The following is a 17405-nucleotide window of genomic DNA, read 5'->3' on the forward strand; positions in this document are numbered from 1 at the left end:
GTAGGCATCACTCCCAAAAGCAAAGGCACTTTTGTCTTCACCCCTTGTCTTCCCACCTCCGATGTGCGATGTCCCAACAACAGGCACTCCAGGCTTGCCCTCCAGGGAGCTCAGCCTGCTGATTCCAGACACCCACACCATCTTTAGTGCCAGTGCCCTCACCAACCCGACGCTCTCGTTCCACAGCCCGCAGATACTCACGACTGTGGTCCCGCAGGAACTGCATCAGCTCACACTGCTGCAGGTTTTAAAAAGAGAGAAAAAAATGCATGAGTACAGTGACTTCCCGGTGACTCTGAGCTTATGTTCCAGTGGGCTGCTGAGGGAGATACATACAGAATACACTGGTGCCCCCGCCATGCCTTTAGGACCCTAGGAAAACAAGAACAGAGCAAACTATTGGTCTGTGAATGGCAGTCTCTAGTAATAAGACAACAGAAAACAAAACAAAAATAATTGTTCTTCAAACCACAGCAGGAAGAGGGTAGTTTTTCCCTTGAACCTCCTGAATTAATTACAATGCTTTACTCATCCTCACCAAGGGAGTACACTTCCTATTTCAGTATTAGATGAAGTAAGCTAATGTTTACCCAAGTGAATTTATTTTTTAAAGGTGGTAAGAAACAAAGAAATAAAAGTATTTCTTAAAGGTGTTTGCACTGAAGATGCAACACTGGGGCTGGTGTTGTGGCATAGCAGGTAAAGCTACCGCCTGCAATGCCAGCATCCCATGTGGGTGCTGGTTCCAGTTTTGGCTGCTCCACTTCCAATCTGGCTCTCTGCAATGGCCTGGGAAAGCAGCAGAATAAGGCCCAAGTCCTTGGGCCCCTGCACCCACATGGGAGACTGGAAGAAGCTCCTGGCTCCTGACTTTGGATCGACTCAGCTCTAGCCATTGTGGCCATCTGGGGAGTGAACCAGAAGCTGGAAGACCTCTCTCTATCTGTCTCTCTCTCTCTCTGTCTCTCTCTGCCTCTCTGTAACTCTGCCTTTCAAATAAATAAATAAATCTTTTTTTTTAAAAAAAGTGCAATAGTTAGATGAAGGCATTTTTGGTAAAAGTGTTAAAATTATAGATTTTCCAAAGGACAGTGCTAAGGAGAGGAGGAGTTTATTGAGAACTCAAAAGTAGGGTTATGTGACAAATCAAGGCATTTAAAATGCAGGAGGTTAATATACAATCTCTACATGTGTAAAAGAACCAAAAACAATTACATAGCAAAGTGGTTATTTTACATAAGAAGAGCACACACACTAAGCTCATAAATTACGCTGAGCAATTTTGGAGGCAAGAAATACAAATAATTGATTGAAATGAATCAGGAAAGACTTCCTGAAACAGTGTGGTATTTCTCTCTCCCCCTTCTCACTCCCTTTGATCAGAATCAGGTTTTTTTCTTGGCAGTGGTTTGTAATACATTGGCACTCACAGATCCCTTTGGTCAACTAATAAAACTAGTACGTCCTAGTCAAAACAAGGCTCTCACCTGCCCACATATGCACATTTCATTAATCCTCCAGGAGTTCAACCAAGGATGTTGGCGTAAGAGCAGCTGTTCTAACTGACAAGGCAGTCACCTGTCCATCTGTCCATCCATCCATCCACCCGATATACAACCAACTGTGCACTGAGTGCTGAAGTGCTGAAGTGGCTGCTTGTGTGCTGTTGTGTTCACCAGCATGGTTGCGCCACCCATGATGCTACCCTCGAGGGCATATTCTCTTTCTGCTCCAAATCAAGAACTCATATACCTCACTATGAGATGCAGTCTTATCCTTTCTTTTACATATGACTGTAGCAAACAGAAAGAATGTGCAGCCATTCAAATAGAGGGGACCAGGTCTGGTGCATGAATGGAGGTCACCCACACAGAGGACCAGAAACCTGGAGAGAATGTCCTGACAAGCTTCAGAAGAACTCTGAGCAGAGGGAGAGAACCGAGGGCCTGAGACAGGAAGTCACATTCCAGTGCGGGCCAACAGGGCCATGCACAAGACCAGAAAGAGGGGAGGACCCAAAAGAGAGTTCTAGAATCTGGAAAGGAGAGGAATCCTGAGTGGGCCAGATTGGCCCAGAGACCAGATGCTTGCCCATAGGACAGAATATTCCCCTGTTTATTAGTGCACAAGAAAGGAAAGATTGTATTGTAGTATCCTTTACAGTTTGCTGGTTCTTGTTCTGTTTGTTAGGGAGTCGGTCATCCACTAAACCATCTATATTTTTTTAGTTTTCTTTACAAAGCCTCAAGTTCAAGAACACTTCCAGGTGGTCAGAATACACTGACAATGCATGATGCTCGGGGCCTCCCCCACAACACACAAGTGCTGGCTGTATTTAATTCCTACCTGACTGCTTGCTAGGGAAGAAAGTCACGTGACTAAATCATTACAAGAATGCAGGAGGCACTAGAATAGAGAGATGAGTATTTTGTCAGTGGGAGATGCGTCTGGCTCTGCCTGGGAATGATTCCAGGGGTGACATATCTCTTGTAAAGGAATCATAGCTGCGGTCACACTTCCCAGTCTCTCCAGCCTACCTTTGGAGGTTTGGACAGCAACGGTGGAGGTCTGGGGAGACTCCATTGATGTCTCCTGCATGAGGGAACTTCGCCAGGACACACACCTCTGTGATGCTCACATAATCCCATCCCCAGTGTAAAAGCTCCAGGCGTGAGTCACAGTAACCACTAACATCCGCACTGCACACTACAGCTTACAAACAATGCTCACCCTGGATAATCTGAGCCTCACCACTCCCTTTAGAAATAAACTGAGCCACCTAATGACTGGCTCATGTGCACTCAGCTAGCGAGAAGCAGAATGTGGACTTGAACCCAGTGACTTTCAATTCTGTGCCCTTCCCGCTGAACATTCCAGAAGCCAACATATACAACACTTGGATCTCTGGGGTATACTTACTCTCAGTCCAGGAGGGCCTGGGGGCCCCTGAGATCCCCTTTCACCTTGCAAACCTACAGTGAGCTACAGACAAGAACACAGATTAGTTGCAGTATCATCTACCCATGGGAACTATTTTAGTTTTGATGAGATGGCATAATTTTTTAAAAATTTTGATTTGAAAAGGCAGCTGCTATTAATTCAAGTCAGGGAAACTGCTTCCTTGTAATGCAAGCCACTCATTCTTAATCGTTGCCAAACTTTCTGTTTCTCTCCCATCCTCTTCATTTAGTGACATACTTTGCGCTGGCACTGGCTGTGCATTTAAATCTAAATGAGTCATAAACTGGGACTGGTGCTAAAGAGAAAGCAAACAGGGCACACAGAGAGCTAATAAAGAATCTCCTGTCTGTAAAGGATCAAGTAGGAAGAATGCCCGCCACGCCCATAAGCAGACCCGGTGGGCTGAACCATGCCCAAACCTCAGGATGATGGAAGCAGATGCTGTGACCTTTTGCGGCCAGATGGAGAGGAGCTGCATCTCTTTCACACTGCCAGTACACTCAGATTTAAAAGGAAAGGATGCTTGTCTCAGCAGTTGGTTCTCAAGGCAGCAGGGTGCTCTACTCTGCACTTCGCTAATGAGGAGTTCTCCATGGCTTTCTTAAGACAAAGACCCCAGTGCGACCTGGTTTGGACAGTGGGGTCCTCAGGAAACTCTCAGGGACACAAGGGGAAGATGTCAGTTTCATTTCTACTCACGGGTGAATATTCTGGGATTTAATCGGAAACACCCGGAGGCACTGATGACTCCAGAAACATCCACATATCAATTTATAAATCTTTAAGATAGTTCAGATTTACAGACTTTGAGAGCTGGAGGTGACCTTAGCTGTCATGAAATACAACTGTCATGTTACAGAAATAGTGGGGGGGGGGGCGGTGAAGAGGTGTGCTGAAGGTCACACAGGCAGCAAGCGCCACTTCAGACACGTGGGGGCTGGGTGGATAATCCACATGAATTTTGCAGCCCAGCTGTGGAGTCTGCCAGAGAAGCAGTTATTATTCCTGGGGTCACAGGCCACTTACTATTAGGCCCCTAGAGCCTTTGGGTCCGGGCCCCCCAGGACTTCCAGGATCGCCAACTTCACCCTGATGGTTCCAATAGAAGAATCAAGATGTTAACATATTTGGTGCAAAAGAAGAAAAAAAAAACCTCTCCCAACAAAAATTGCATTATCTTATCACAATGATGCTCTATATCAGTGCAGGCCAATATATTAATTGTCCCTGCCCTGCTATTTGGAACTAAGCCATTGGTGTGTATGTCAGTAGTCTGCAAAGTATTTTTAATTTTCTAATGATACAAATATTTATGTATAAACATCAATTCAATGGACATCCAGTTACCAAAAGTATACAAAGAAAATGTTTAAAACCAGGGAAAATAGAAGGGGTATTGACTATGTAAAATATTAAATAAAAATTACTTTCTAAATTTGTGCATTACTTCTGAAAAAGTTTAAGGTAAAAAATAAATATACTCTGTCTTTGGTGGGAAATTAATCTTAACAGTAATTTATCAGTATGTTTATTTCACATTTATCACTAACTTGAAAAATGCTATTTCACATTTATCATTAAAATTGAAACTTTCATCTGTGAATTAGAGAAATCACTCCTCTGCAGCAAGAACTCTCACTTGTATGTATTATGTATTTACATGGTCCCTGCTCTCCTCTTTTCTACCTGCAGAGGAAGTCTCATCTGGTGATTCAGCAATTAAAGACACTTTTAAAAAGATTCCCCAAACGGCTGTTTTCTGATGGTTGATTTGATTTCATTAATTAGACATCCTACTTTTTAACCTCAATTTTATATTCTGACTTGAGCATCCGCTGTGTGGAAGACACTGTTCGGAACTCCATTTTCAGAAAAGAAATCCTAGCACAGAGGTCTAGAGTACGAAACAGATAAACATGAGCAGCTCTGCTTGAGACGGAAGGTTTACTGGCGTCTGTAGCACAGAAATGGAGTTCAGCCTGGTAGCACTGAGGAATTCTAGCAGATGTTTGATCATTAAAGTAGCAGTAGTGCTATACTCAGGGAAAAAACTCAAGTGACAGGAGTGATCGGGGTTAAATGAAGCAGAGAGAAGAGGATGCAGGAGACAAGAGGAACGTTGTAATTTTCTGCATGAGGGGAAGTCAAGGTCAAAACAAGGAAGGACCAAACATGACTGAAGTCAAGGCTATCAGGTGAGATCACCAAGGCAGATAAATCAAGAAGACAGAGAGTAAGCCTGACAGGACACCTGGGGTGGGGGTGGGGGGACGTCAGGCTAGGGACAGGATGATCTTGTCCAACGTGAAGATTTATGGGGGAAGGGTGGCCCTTCCTCAGGGAGTCCAAGGGAAACAACAGCCCCGCTCTCCCCACTCCTGCCCGCCCCCCATTTCATCCAGGTCTACTGGCTTATCTCTGGTCTCAAATACAAGGTCAAGGTCATGGCCATTTCAAAACAAAGTCAGAGGCATAATACCTTTCGCCCCATGTCTCCAGGGAATCCTCGTGAGCCCTAGAATTTGCAGCAGAGAACATAAATCAATATACGACTTCCTCAGTGTGTTCATTTCTTCTAATGCTTAGGTTTGACTCAATTTTTAAAAATTGTTCTATATTTACCTTTACTCCTTTTTGTCCCATGTAACCGTAACCAGGAATGCCATCATCCCCCTGTAAGCACACCAGTTTGTCTCAGTTTCTCCAAAGCAAAAAAGAATTACAATCTATGCTATACGGTGTTGGAAGGAAAGGAGTAGGGACTTGCAGGTGGAGAGACCCTAATCAGTAACCTTGAACCCTGGGAACACACGTGTTGCTAGGTTCTCCTCACTTCCTGATACATCCTTGGTACTCTGGCCAGCCTCACTGTGGAATCATTGCAGGAAGCTGAGGGATTGTCATTCAGGATTTGTGGAGCTGGAGAAAAATTAGGAGCTGATCCAAGGAATATGGATGAGAAATTTCTCCAGAGAATTGCATGGCCAATAGACATAAGGAAAAAATGTTCATTCTTATTAGTAACCAAGGAAATATTACTTGAAACAGTCCTGAGAAACCTTTGTCAATAGTAAAGATAAGGAAAATAATGACAATACCCATTGTTGGTGTGGATGCCCTAAAATAAGTGCTCTAAGGCATAACACATGGATCCATATAATGACTGAATTTTCTTGAGTATTTCATAATAGAATTCAAAGCCTTATTAAATATGCACATATTCTTTGACTCCTCTAATGTGACTTCTAGAAATATTTTTGCAGAATATGCAGAAATTACAGTTTTGTCCAAAATTTTAGCTAATTACAAGAATATGCATTCCTGTACTATTTATGATGTTGAAAAGCTGAAAGCAACAATATCAATATATCAATAATATCAATATAATAATATCAAATAAACTAACACATCCAAGTGCAAATTCTGAAACTATTAAAAGTGACATTGAGAGAAAAATGAAAAGACATGGAAAACTGTTCATGATATTTTGTTAAGAGGAAAAAATAGAGTGATTTTATTTTGGTATCTCTAGAAAATAAATGATAAATGTCTCAAAATAGTGGTATTCCAGGTAATTTTTCTTTTCTTCCCCCTTTCCCACCTTTCATGCTTGCTAAATTTTTTTCCCATTAGTATTCATGTTTTGAAGAGAGATCACAAGAAGGTGGGTACTTTTGAGATTATAAAATAGTTAGGTCACTTCTACAAGCCTCTTGATTTAACTTTATGGATAGAAATTGCAATGAAGGACCCTAGAAAGTCTTTACAGAGGCAACAAACTGGGGTGTGGCCACATCGAAAACTTGCTCTGCCCTTGTCCTTTGTCCCTGCATAAGCCCCCGGTCTTGAAGTTGATTTACTATTATTTTCTCCTCCTGCTCCTCCTCCTCCTCCTCCTCTTCTTCTTCTTCTGTTTTGTAATTTTCAAATATACAATATACTGTTCTTAACTCTAGTCACATGGTGCACAATAGACTCCTTCAACTCACTCCTCTTTAACTAAAATTTTATATCCTTTGACCAACACTTCCCCAATGCCCCTCACCCACAGCCTCTGCTAACTGCCCTTGTACTCTCTGTTTTGGAGCTAAACTGTTTATACCTCACTTGTTAATCAGATCATGGAGTACAGTATTTTTCCAAAATTTTAGCTAAATACAAGAATATGCATTCCTGTACTGTTTATGATGTTGTCAGTATTGTCATTTTGAACTTGACTGTTTATACCTCGCGTGTCAATCAGATCATGGGGTACAGTATTTGTCACTCTGTGCCCTGCTTATGTCACTTTCCATAACGCCCTCCAGGTTCATCCACCATAGCACAATGACAGGGCTTCCTTCTTTTCAAAGACTAGAAAGTGTTGGCATTGTGAATATAGACCACATCTTCTTCATCCACTCATCTGTGGACCGACACAGGTTGACTCTGTATCTTGGCCGTTGTGAAAATGCTGATTTATGCTTGGTAAATGTTCTGCAGCATATGTACATAACAGTTGAAATAAACATAAAATAATTGTCCCTACATTGACTGCTCCATAGGCTGTGATCTTGGTACAGTCAGAACCACTTGGAGAGGGTCCAGGCTTGAAGAAGTGATCTCTGTTTCTTGGCCTTAGACCTCTATCTTTTACTGTCATCCTAGAGTTTTGCAAGAGGGGAGAGAAACCAGCAGTGTTGCTTTTCAACCAATATGCATCTACATGGCCATACTAGTTGTAATAGCATGAAAATGCCCCATTGTAATGCACTGATTATCCTCTGCCTCCCCCAACACCGCCTGGCTGTTCTGCCTCACTTTAACAGGCAGAACAGCTACAGAAGGAGAGCTGTGGGGCCACGAGAAATGTCTCAACGCCCTCCTGGAAACAGAAATTCCTTCCACACCCAGATGCTGAGGCCCTTCTCCTGCACTCAAAACGGAGCAGTCAGAGCAGGGGAAGGGAAGGGTTCAAAGCCTCCTACCTGTCTTCCTCGCTGTCCAGCTGGACCCACTGGTCCTGGGTCTCCAGGGATTCCAGGTTCTCCCTAGTGGGTGAGACAAAAAGAATTTGAGGTCTGCAAAAATCAAACTCAGCTCCCAACACAAGACATTCTGTCCTTTGGATAAGGCAATTGGAGGTTCTCCATGGGGTCAGCAAGAGGGTGGGGTGGAGGACATAAAACAATGGTTCCCCCACAGGTGAGCAGATAACATGGAGCACAGGCCAGCACTATGCTCAAGCAAGGCTTTCCCTGCATTGAAAATGAGTGGAGGAGAAAGGAGAGGGGAAATGCACCCTGAAGACGTTGTTGCATTGGTTGATGTATTTGCCCATCCAACAGTTATTCTTGTGCTAGAGAATAAACTATTGATGTGATAGATGCAGTCTTGCCCTTACCAAACACAGCTTGTTGGGAAGAGAAACAACTAGACAGACAATTATGATAAAGCCCAGAGGACTATGAGAGCAAAGGGAAGGAGAGCCTCAATCAGACTTGGTGGGCCTGGGCAGATGCCTACAGGAGAGAGGCAGCAGGGACTGAACCTTGAAAGACGCATGCATGGTGTGAGCTGGAGAAGGAAGCAGAGAGGGGCAAGAGAGACAGCCAGGTAGCGGTGAGGCCCTGGAGAGAGGCTGGAGTAGGCACAGCCAACAGCCTGGCAAGCTCTCCTCAGCTTTATAGTGGTATCACTAACCACAGAATGATAGAGGTTTAAGATGTACAGTGTGACGATTTGATACATGTATATACAAAAATTAGTGAAAATGGAATTAACAGTTTATTTTAGTGCAAACAAATTGAATCCACATGTAGTTTTCTCATAATATGCATTTTCATGAACTTTTTGAAGACCCCTTGTGTGCATGGATTTCGAAATTGTTTTGCACCAAAATAACCTGATCTAAAGACATTTCCATAAATTTTTTTGAAGTGGCCTCATATTGTAAAATGAGTACCACTATTAAGTTATTTAATATATCTGTGTTCTCAACTCATTTCTGCTTCTTTTTGGATTTTTTGCTTTACGGTAAGAACATTGAAGATCTACGCTATTAGCAAAATTCCAAGGATACAATACAGTACCGTTAACTACAGCCACCGTGCTGTCCATTAGCTCCTCAGAACTCACTGATTTCCTAACTACCTTAGCATTTCAAGATTTCCCAGAGCCTGACAACATAATTTGCTGGGCTCAGTGTGAAATGAAAACTCAGGTCCCTTGCTCAAAAATTAGGCTCCCAGGCTGGCAGCAGAGCAACAGCAAAACAAGCAGGAGGCTTCTCAGCTAGACCCCTGGTGCCTGCCCTGGTCCACTGGTCCACTGGTCCACTGGTCCCAGGTCCCGAGGCAGGGAGCCGCTGAGAGGTTTTAAGCCGGGGAACCGGGTTCTGATGAAATCAGCCTTGTGCTTTCTGATAATCTCCATCCAAAGAGGCCTGTCAGTGTTTCAGAACTGCATGCTCAAACAGATCTGAGTTCGGATGCCTCCCACCTGTGCCCAACACAGCCCCCAGGTACACTCCTCTCCTGTATTCGGCAGCTTTGGGGGTGAAGGAGCTTTTCAGAGTTGTTTCATGAAGGGGGAGATCACGTGTCTAATGAGAGCAGGTGGCTTCACAGTGAGACTGGCCATTCAAAGTTCTTTGCTCAATGGAGAGAAGATAACATAATGGGGTACTTGAAAAAGTTCATGGAAATGCAAGTCATGAAAAAAAATGCAAATGGCTTTCAAAAGCATTTTTCACCAAAATATTTCTCTTTCAATTCCTTTTTCCCATGACCTCTTTGAAGGACCCTCATATTAACAGAATGTCATCTACTTGTCCGTGGCGGTTAGATTCAGTCACGTGAGGAATTAACATGAAAATCAGGGAGACAATGGAAGCACTTTTGCTCTCAGTATTTGAAACCCATAAGAAATGCAGTATTTACTTTCTTCCCCAAAAGTCCAGGTCGCCCTGTGCTCCCTTTGGCTCCAGCCAGCCCAGGGGAACCCTGAAAGGAAACGGGAGAGGCAGGAGTCAGCACCACAGCAATTCTTAGACAACCCACTAGAAATGTTTCCCTTTTATTCATGTCCGTCATTTCCAACAACAGCTTGATGTCTCCTTAACAAAAGACCCAGTGCCCCTGGACAGAGTGCCTAGATAGAGCTCACGTCTCAGCCTCAGGCCAAGTCACAGGGATGTCCCTAATCCCCCCAGGAACTTAGGGGACATGACAGCGGAGTGCCCTGGCACATGCTGTTTCTGGACATGGAGAATTTACCATCGGGCAATGATTTCGTTAGCTTTTGCCATCATCGCTCTGCATTGCACCGTGAGCACAAACGCGAGGGCATGTGGAGTCTGCTGTGGCTTCCCAGTCTGACAGAGGGCAGAGGTGTTTCACACACATGCAAAGGAGGTGCCTAGCAAATGCAGGCGTCTCTCGCCTTCTGAGTACTTGTCTGAGTAGAAGAATCTAACAGACTCAGAAAACGCTCCATAGCAGTCCCTCACCATCCAAACTCTACTCACTCAGCAAACAAATAGATTCAGAAATCAAGAACTAAATTTAAGAGCAAAGGATCTTTGTGTGATGAGCTGCAAATACCTACAGCCAACACAGATCGAAGTACATGGCTACATATAAATTTTATTACAATTTATTTTATTTCTTTGAAAGGCAGAGCAACAGGTGTGGTTGAGGGAAAGACCACTCTCTGGTTCGCTCCCTAAATGTCTGCAACCAGGGCTGGGCCAGGCCAAAGCCAGGAGACAGGAACACCATTTGGGTCTCCGACGTCAGGGGCAGGGCACCAAGCACCTGGGTCACCATCCAGTACCTTCCCAGGAGCATTAGCAGGGAGCAGGTAGGAAATGGAGCAGCCAGGACTTGAACTAGTTCTCTGATATGGCTTAAACCTCTGTGCCACAATACTGGCCCTCCAGATAATTTTTAAAAACTGGAAAAATCAGAGTGATGCAGCAGGTTTGTGAAGAAATGTGTGACTCAGCAGTATCGGTCCTGTACCAAACGCTTCCTGTGGGTTGATGGAGTGGGTCTGTGTTTTCAAGTAAAGGCTCAGGGAGGGAAAAGTAGGAATACTTCAGTTACATGTGAGAAATCTGAGCTGCCCTAAAAATCTGCCTCCGAATAACTCAGAAAGGAGATGTCCCAGATGTAGATGACATGAACTAAACTATTGTAGGGATGCTTTGCGTACGAGGAAATGGAAGATGCGGAGCCACTGACCCGAACGCCCCTGAGTCGCTCACCTGTGGTCCTTTGTGCCCCTGGCTTCCTTTTTCTCCTTCCGCTCCAGGATTTCCACTGACCCCCTTTGGTGGAAACAAGAGACAGAAGGCAGTGGCATTCAAGACAACGGACTTCCTTGGTCTGTGATTCTGAAGCACTCCCATAAGAAAAGCAACCATCCAACCCCTCCAGCCACCCTGAACTCTGCTGCGCATGAGCGCGGTTTAGGGCAGTCACTGGGGATTCAGCCAGCCTCAGGGGCCAGCCTCAGGCCTTACTAAGGAATTCTCTGGGTGCGTGTAAGACCCACATCCCTCTCCTTCTGGGAGAAATAAAAATAGACCAGAAGGGAAAGGAAAGCCCACAGAGAAAGGAAGCCAGCACACGAGAGCCAAGAATTCCTCTGGCTGCCCGGGCCACGGTGGTTAGCAATGTGTAAAATGGACAGCAAAAGGTTTCAAGTCAGCCCAGAATGACATGTTAGCCTGAGGCCCCTACTGGAGGAATCAAAGGAGATTTTTTTCTGCCCTATCTGCCATCAAATGTATGGTTCTCTCATCTAGAAGAAATAACTTTTTAGTATTGTCCAGTATTGTCACTTACGAAGAAAGCACCAGCTACAAAAGGGCCCCAGGCTACCCAGGCACCCCTGGGTGAGGCTTGTGTCACTGGGTCAGGATCTAAGGGACCCTGGAGTATTCGGGTAACTGGAACTTCTACCTTCCCCCTAAAACTATGGGAGTGGAGCCAGCTGGTCCTATAGCTACTCTGTCTGGAGAATTCTGCCAGCCCATAGTTCAGGTAAGGGAAGTCAGAACCACCACGGAGATCCCAAATTCTAGTCTAGGATTCATAATCTGGAACTTTCTAGAAGGGAAAGGAACTCTTAGGAATGTCTTAGAATAGGCCCATCTACACAGACCTTCCAGACAAGTCCAGGCTTAAAGTGAGCTCCACGAAGTATCAAAACACTAAATACTCATTTATTACAAAGCCATTTGAGAACGACCAGGTCTTCCTTCTGGTGTGAAAGAGAGTAGGACAGAGATGTCCCAGCTCCTACTCATGAAGGAACCAGGAAAGATGCCAATGGCTCATGTCAGACCCGATCAGTGGCATTCAGAACTCACCTCACCCTCTGTGGAGTTAGCTTGAGGCGAGTCAGATTACAGTTTCTAATTCCTAACGCTCCCTTCTGGGAGTTTGCATGCAGGACCTCAGCTATGTAAAACCAATCTGTTGATCCAGATAGGAATTACTAATCACCTAGGAAGCCATTAATCATTATTACCAAAATGCAGACACAATGCCAGATGAGCACAAGACCACGTCTTTCCTCCCCAAAGGCTATTCCTGAGCTGCAAACATCAGAGCAGATTATGGGAGGGGACCAGATTAGAAATGTCTCACCTACTTGTCTATAGAACTATCTACCTTCTTCCCATCAGTACAACTCCATGGTGTTTTCCAATGTTTGTGAAACATTCCAACTCACCTGTGGGCCTTGTAGTCCTTCTGCACCCTGGATACCTCCTGGTCCAGGAACTCCTGGTTCCCCCTGACAGGCAAGAGTTTTAGGTTTAAGATTTTCTCCAACGGCTTCCTCTGGAGCCTACCTTTGCAGCACTTACATAGAACTTCCATAGCTACTAATGCGCCTGAGTCATGCCTCACCTCTCCTTGGGCTGGGATTTTACTCTTCCCGACTGAACACAAGCCTGATCCTTATTCTAATCAAGAACGTCCCTCTCTGTGGTGAACCCCCAATGCACGTGAAAAGTAGCCCAGTACAGAACATTTGAAATATCACAGGAGTCGGAGCAGGTGGCTGTGCTGTAGCTCAGGCCTGTCCTGTTGCTGGCAGCTGAACTGACGGGTGCCTGTGTCTCCCACTAGTCAGTGGGGACCACGTGCAGTCCCGAGCACTTCCCACCATATCCATGTCAAATGCATCCTGTGCACGCGAGAGAGTCCCTTGATCCCAAACACCCCAGGGACAGGATGGAAAGGACGCTTACCGGGGCACCTTGCAACCCTCGTCGCCCTTCTCTCCCCTGGAACAGAGAAGGCAAAGTATTAGTGTGTGGATGTCTGGAAGGAGGATTTCTTGAGGCCAACCAGTTGCTCCCACTCTCTGATATGAGTCATGAGCAGCTCACAGAGGTTTCCAGAGGTGCTTTCCATAGACAAGTTTTCCCACTGGGCACCTAATTACAGACTAACATTTGGGGGACAGATAGCAGACCAGTCTCCCAAGTTATTATAGCCCCAGCCATGACAGCCTCTGTTTGGAGAGTCAAGTCAGCCTAAGGAGCCTCATTTCCACTCCGGCAAATCCACAGAGCACGGCCAGCTAGGCAGAGGCTGCCACGAGAGCCGGAGCTGCATCACAGCCTTCTCTCTGTGTGTCCTGGGTCCCTGCTTATGTCTTGGGGAGAGTGAGCAAGTTCTAGATACAGTGCTTCTCAGGGACCCACTGCAGTTTGCATCCATGGGATTCCACAAGCAGGAAATGAGCAGGGATATGGGGTTCAAATGCAACCAGCAGCTTCATCCCAGAGAAGTCAGACTGCTCCCAGAAGCCCAAATCCCTCTCCCTGGCTCTCCAAGGGTGAGCTCAAGCCCCCAGATCAGGTTCCCACCCAGTGGCCCTCTTTGCCACACCCTCTCCTTCCACAGGGTATTCAAGGGGGAAGACCTGTCAGGCCCTGAGCCTGACTTCTTTCTCCTTAACAGCAAGGACAAAATCCACACCCTTCCCCCCTCACCCCTGCCTTCTCTCTCCAGGGGTGGGATGTCCCAACCGGCCATCACTTTGTGTTGTAATAAATAACCACAATCACGTTAGGTGCAAAACAACACTTAAAAATGACATCGGAGCCGGCGCCGCAGCTCACTAGGCTAATCCTCCGCCTTGCGGCACCGGCACACCGGGTTCTAGTCCCGGTTGGGGCGCCGGATTCTGTCCCGGTTGCCCCTCTTCCAGGCCAGCTCTCTGCTGTGGTCAGGGAGTGCAGTGGAGGATGGCCCAGGTGCTTGGGCCCTGCACCCCATGGGAGACCAGGAAAAGCACCTGGCTCCTGGCTCCTGCCATCGGATCAGCGCGGTGCGCCGGCCGCAGCGCGCCGGCCACGGCGGCCATTGGAGGGTGAACCAACGGCAAAGGAAGACCTTTCTCTCTGTCTCTCTCTCTCTCACTGTCCACTCTGCCTGTCAAAAAAAAAAAAAAATGACATCGGTCATCCACTCCCTCAGGCAGCCGAGGGAGTTCTTTCAGGAGTGCTGTTTCCCTCTATCTGCCCCCTCCTGTACTGTCTCAGGGCAGATTACCTGGCCAGATGTCAGCTCCCACAGGTTGGCTGATGGTTAGGAATTCCTAAGCCTTTGGGGGAGTTACCCATGGTAACTGCCAGGGGCTTGCGCCTGGATGTGACTACTTTTTCTCTCGATGTACCAGAGTAGAGTAGAATCAATAACCAGAGGTTGAGGCTACTGTCTCTGTGTCCAATACAAAGTCAAGGGTTCCTTGACTTTCTCATCTATAAAATGAATATAGCAAGAGTCTCTGCCTCACAGCTATGTTACGAGGACTCTGCGAATGAATATTTGAAAGTCATCTGATCAGGACCTGGAGCCAAGGAGATGCTATGGGGGTGTGAAGTCCTTTGTGTGGGGCAGGAAAAACACCAAGGACCTCGGATGTGGTTTCAACCATGGTTCTCAGATGTTGATCCAGGGTTTCCACCACAGCCAGTAGAACAATTAATTTATAGAAGTTAAAATTCCATGAAGCAGGAGGCAACACCTCATGGTGTTTAGAATTCCTCAGCCACTAAGGGTCTGATGTGGATGAGGCAGGGAGAGAAGGACAATGAGCTGATGACTCCAACACCCGAGCCATGGGCACAGCCCAAATCCCACCATCCATGCCTATTCAACCTGACTGCGACTCTCACTCCTCATCACCCAGCTAAGCCTCACTTTCCCTTATGCTCTGGTGGCCATGATACTTTCCTGGAGACCACCACATGCGCTGCAGCCATGCCCTAGATCCTATCTCCTTTGGATCTTCAATCAGGCCTCACCCAAAGCCCCACCCCTCACAGAGAATCCTATCCTTCCTTGGAAAGATGCGAGGAAGAGTAGAGAAGCTTGATGATGCTTATTCTGTCAATGTTACCTTGGTTAATTCAGGAGAAATGAAGTTACAGAGGAGATGAGCAGGGATGTGCAGAAGATGAGGAGGGAAGCTCAGAGCCTTGTGTTCTTAGAGAGACAGGGTTGTCCAAGGATTAATTCCCTACCCATCCCTGGCCCCTCCTTCTAGAAAGTTCCTGGCTGATGTGTCAGTCACAAAGTTATTTCAAACTGAAAGTATTTCCTCTTAAGCCAATTTACGTCTGAAATTTATAGCACGTAGCTTATCTTGCTGCTGTATATCTTCCTCTCTATTACACTTTAATTCTCGGGTATGTAGAAGAAGGCAAAGCCCCAGAAGATTCTACCAGAAGCACTGGGAAGCCGGAGTGCTGGCACTTGCATTCCTGGAGGCTAGGACTCAAGATAAACAAAGACAAGAGGAACCGGAACACATTTCCCCTTCATCTGTCCCAGGATAAAGAGCAATCCGCCAGACTCCTACGTGATGAGAAGATTCCAAGTTAGTCATAAAAAGGAGAGCCAAGAATTTTTAGTCCCCTCCTGAACAAAGCTTAGGGCCAAATCTAAGACTTGTAGATTATTCTCTTTATAGCATCCACAGCGAGTGCGTGGTAGAAGAGTTTCTATCTAACACATGATAAATATCATTGCTGGTACTGCCTCCAGTAGTCAACAAAGGGAAAGGTGATTTCTTGGTTGCTCCTTGGAGAGATAGGGGCAGTCCAATGTCCCTGCGTTTGGCTGTGATGGGCTTGATATCATGTGTGATGCTAAAAGTTACCCCGGGAGCTGTAGGTTGCCACTGCATTGGCCTTGATTGCCACTGTTTTGGTCCATTCTGGAAAAATGGACTCATGATTCCTCCTTCCCATTGCAACATGGAAAGAGAGGACTTTTACCCGGTTTGGAGCATTCTACTCAGCTCAAAGACGTCATGCTACGAAGCAGAGCACTTACCGAGTACAAGGCATTAACTCTCTTTAAAGACATTCAAAACCACTGGAAGGGGAAAGGAAACGCTGGCTGCATCATTGTGTCCCAGACCCCTGCGAAACCTCCACAGACATGGGGTGACCTCTGGAGACGTTTGTGGGTGTCACAAGTGCATAGGAGTGGGGTGGTACTACTGAGGCCCTGTGGGGAGAGGCCAGGGTGCTGTCAACATCCTACAGTGCCTAGGGCAGCTCCTCACGACAGAGTTATTTGTACCAAAATGTCAATAGCATCGAGATCAAGAAATCCTGCCAATTCATCAGCCTAGATCAGCTGACTGCACAGCAATAAATAGTCTGAATGCCCCTGTGTGCTCTCCAGGAGATGAGGAGGGGAAATTAACATGCAGGGAAATACTTACCTCACTGCCTCTGGAACTGGGGCTGCCTTGTGTCCCTTTCTGTCCCGTTCTACCCTAGAAATGCAGGAGTTTCACAAAATCATCAGGCAAAAGATTCTGAACACAACACAAAGGACTCGGCATCCAAACTCCAAACCCCATGGAACTAGCAGGCTACACAGGTCACACTAAACTCATCCGCATGTAACAGTATGGGCCATACATCCACTAATGAAGAAAGAGATGCAGCAGCATGCATTGCTGTGTGTTTTCCTAAAGAAAGTCATTTGCCGGAAAACTTAATCATTTCACCCATAAAGTAAGCGAGCCTTACTTTAACAGGACTCTTTTAAATACCAAGGTATGTCTGTTCAGTTACAGAAGGGTCATATATTTTACTGAATTTACATAGCTCAACAATGGGATTAATCAACTCCTGTATGTAAAATAGATCAATTACTTGGCTTCCTTGTTCTCCTTTGGAGCCCTTTTGTCCTTTGATGTTGCTGGCTTGTCCTGGATTACCCTAGAAGAAGATTTTTAAAGCATTTTAGAACCCAGAAATACCAGCTTTTCTTGTAAAAAAGAAAAAAAAAAGATATGATGCTCAGCACGAAGCTAATTTGGGTTAAGGAATGAGAGATCTGAGAAAATCCCCCACATTTGAAACTCATGAGATTTTTTTTTAATGAAAGCAGTAAATTGCAATCCTAAATTTGCAG

The 17405-nt window shown here is 45.7% G+C and overlaps 2 protein-coding genes across 2 annotated transcripts in view; both read right to left on the reverse strand.

Annotated features, from left to right (window-relative positions):
- The window catches only part of COL6A6 (collagen type VI alpha 6 chain), a 318899-nt gene that overhangs the window by 257310 nt on the left and 44184 nt on the right, over positions 1–17405 (reverse strand). The window lies entirely within an intron of this gene.
- Positions 1–17405, reverse strand: part of COL6A5 (collagen type VI alpha 5 chain) — a 139358-nt gene that overhangs the window by 48050 nt on the left and 73903 nt on the right. Inside the window, exons 19-31 of the mRNA XM_017346727.4 lie at positions 17144–17209; positions 16705–16758; positions 13208–13243; positions 12685–12747; positions 11210–11272; positions 9882–9944; positions 7929–7991; positions 5584–5634; positions 5441–5476; positions 3988–4050; positions 2920–2982; positions 337–372; positions 202–238 (exon numbers count right to left, since the gene is read on the reverse strand). Coding sequence (XP_017202216.3) covers positions 202–238; positions 337–372; positions 2920–2982; positions 3988–4050; positions 5441–5476; positions 5584–5634; positions 7929–7991; positions 9882–9944; positions 11210–11272; positions 12685–12747; positions 13208–13243; positions 16705–16758; positions 17144–17209 — 694 coding nt within the window. The remainder of the gene's footprint in view (positions 1–201; positions 239–336; positions 373–2919; positions 2983–3987; positions 4051–5440; positions 5477–5583; positions 5635–7928; positions 7992–9881; positions 9945–11209; positions 11273–12684; positions 12748–13207; positions 13244–16704; positions 16759–17143; positions 17210–17405) is intronic.

The sequence above is a fragment of the Oryctolagus cuniculus genome, chromosome 4 (genome assembly GCF_051225735.1).
Source record: "Oryctolagus cuniculus isolate XC-2025 breed Fujian yellow rabbit chromosome 4, ASM5122573v1, whole genome shotgun sequence".
NCBI lineage: Eukaryota > Metazoa > Chordata > Mammalia > Lagomorpha > Leporidae > Oryctolagus > Oryctolagus cuniculus.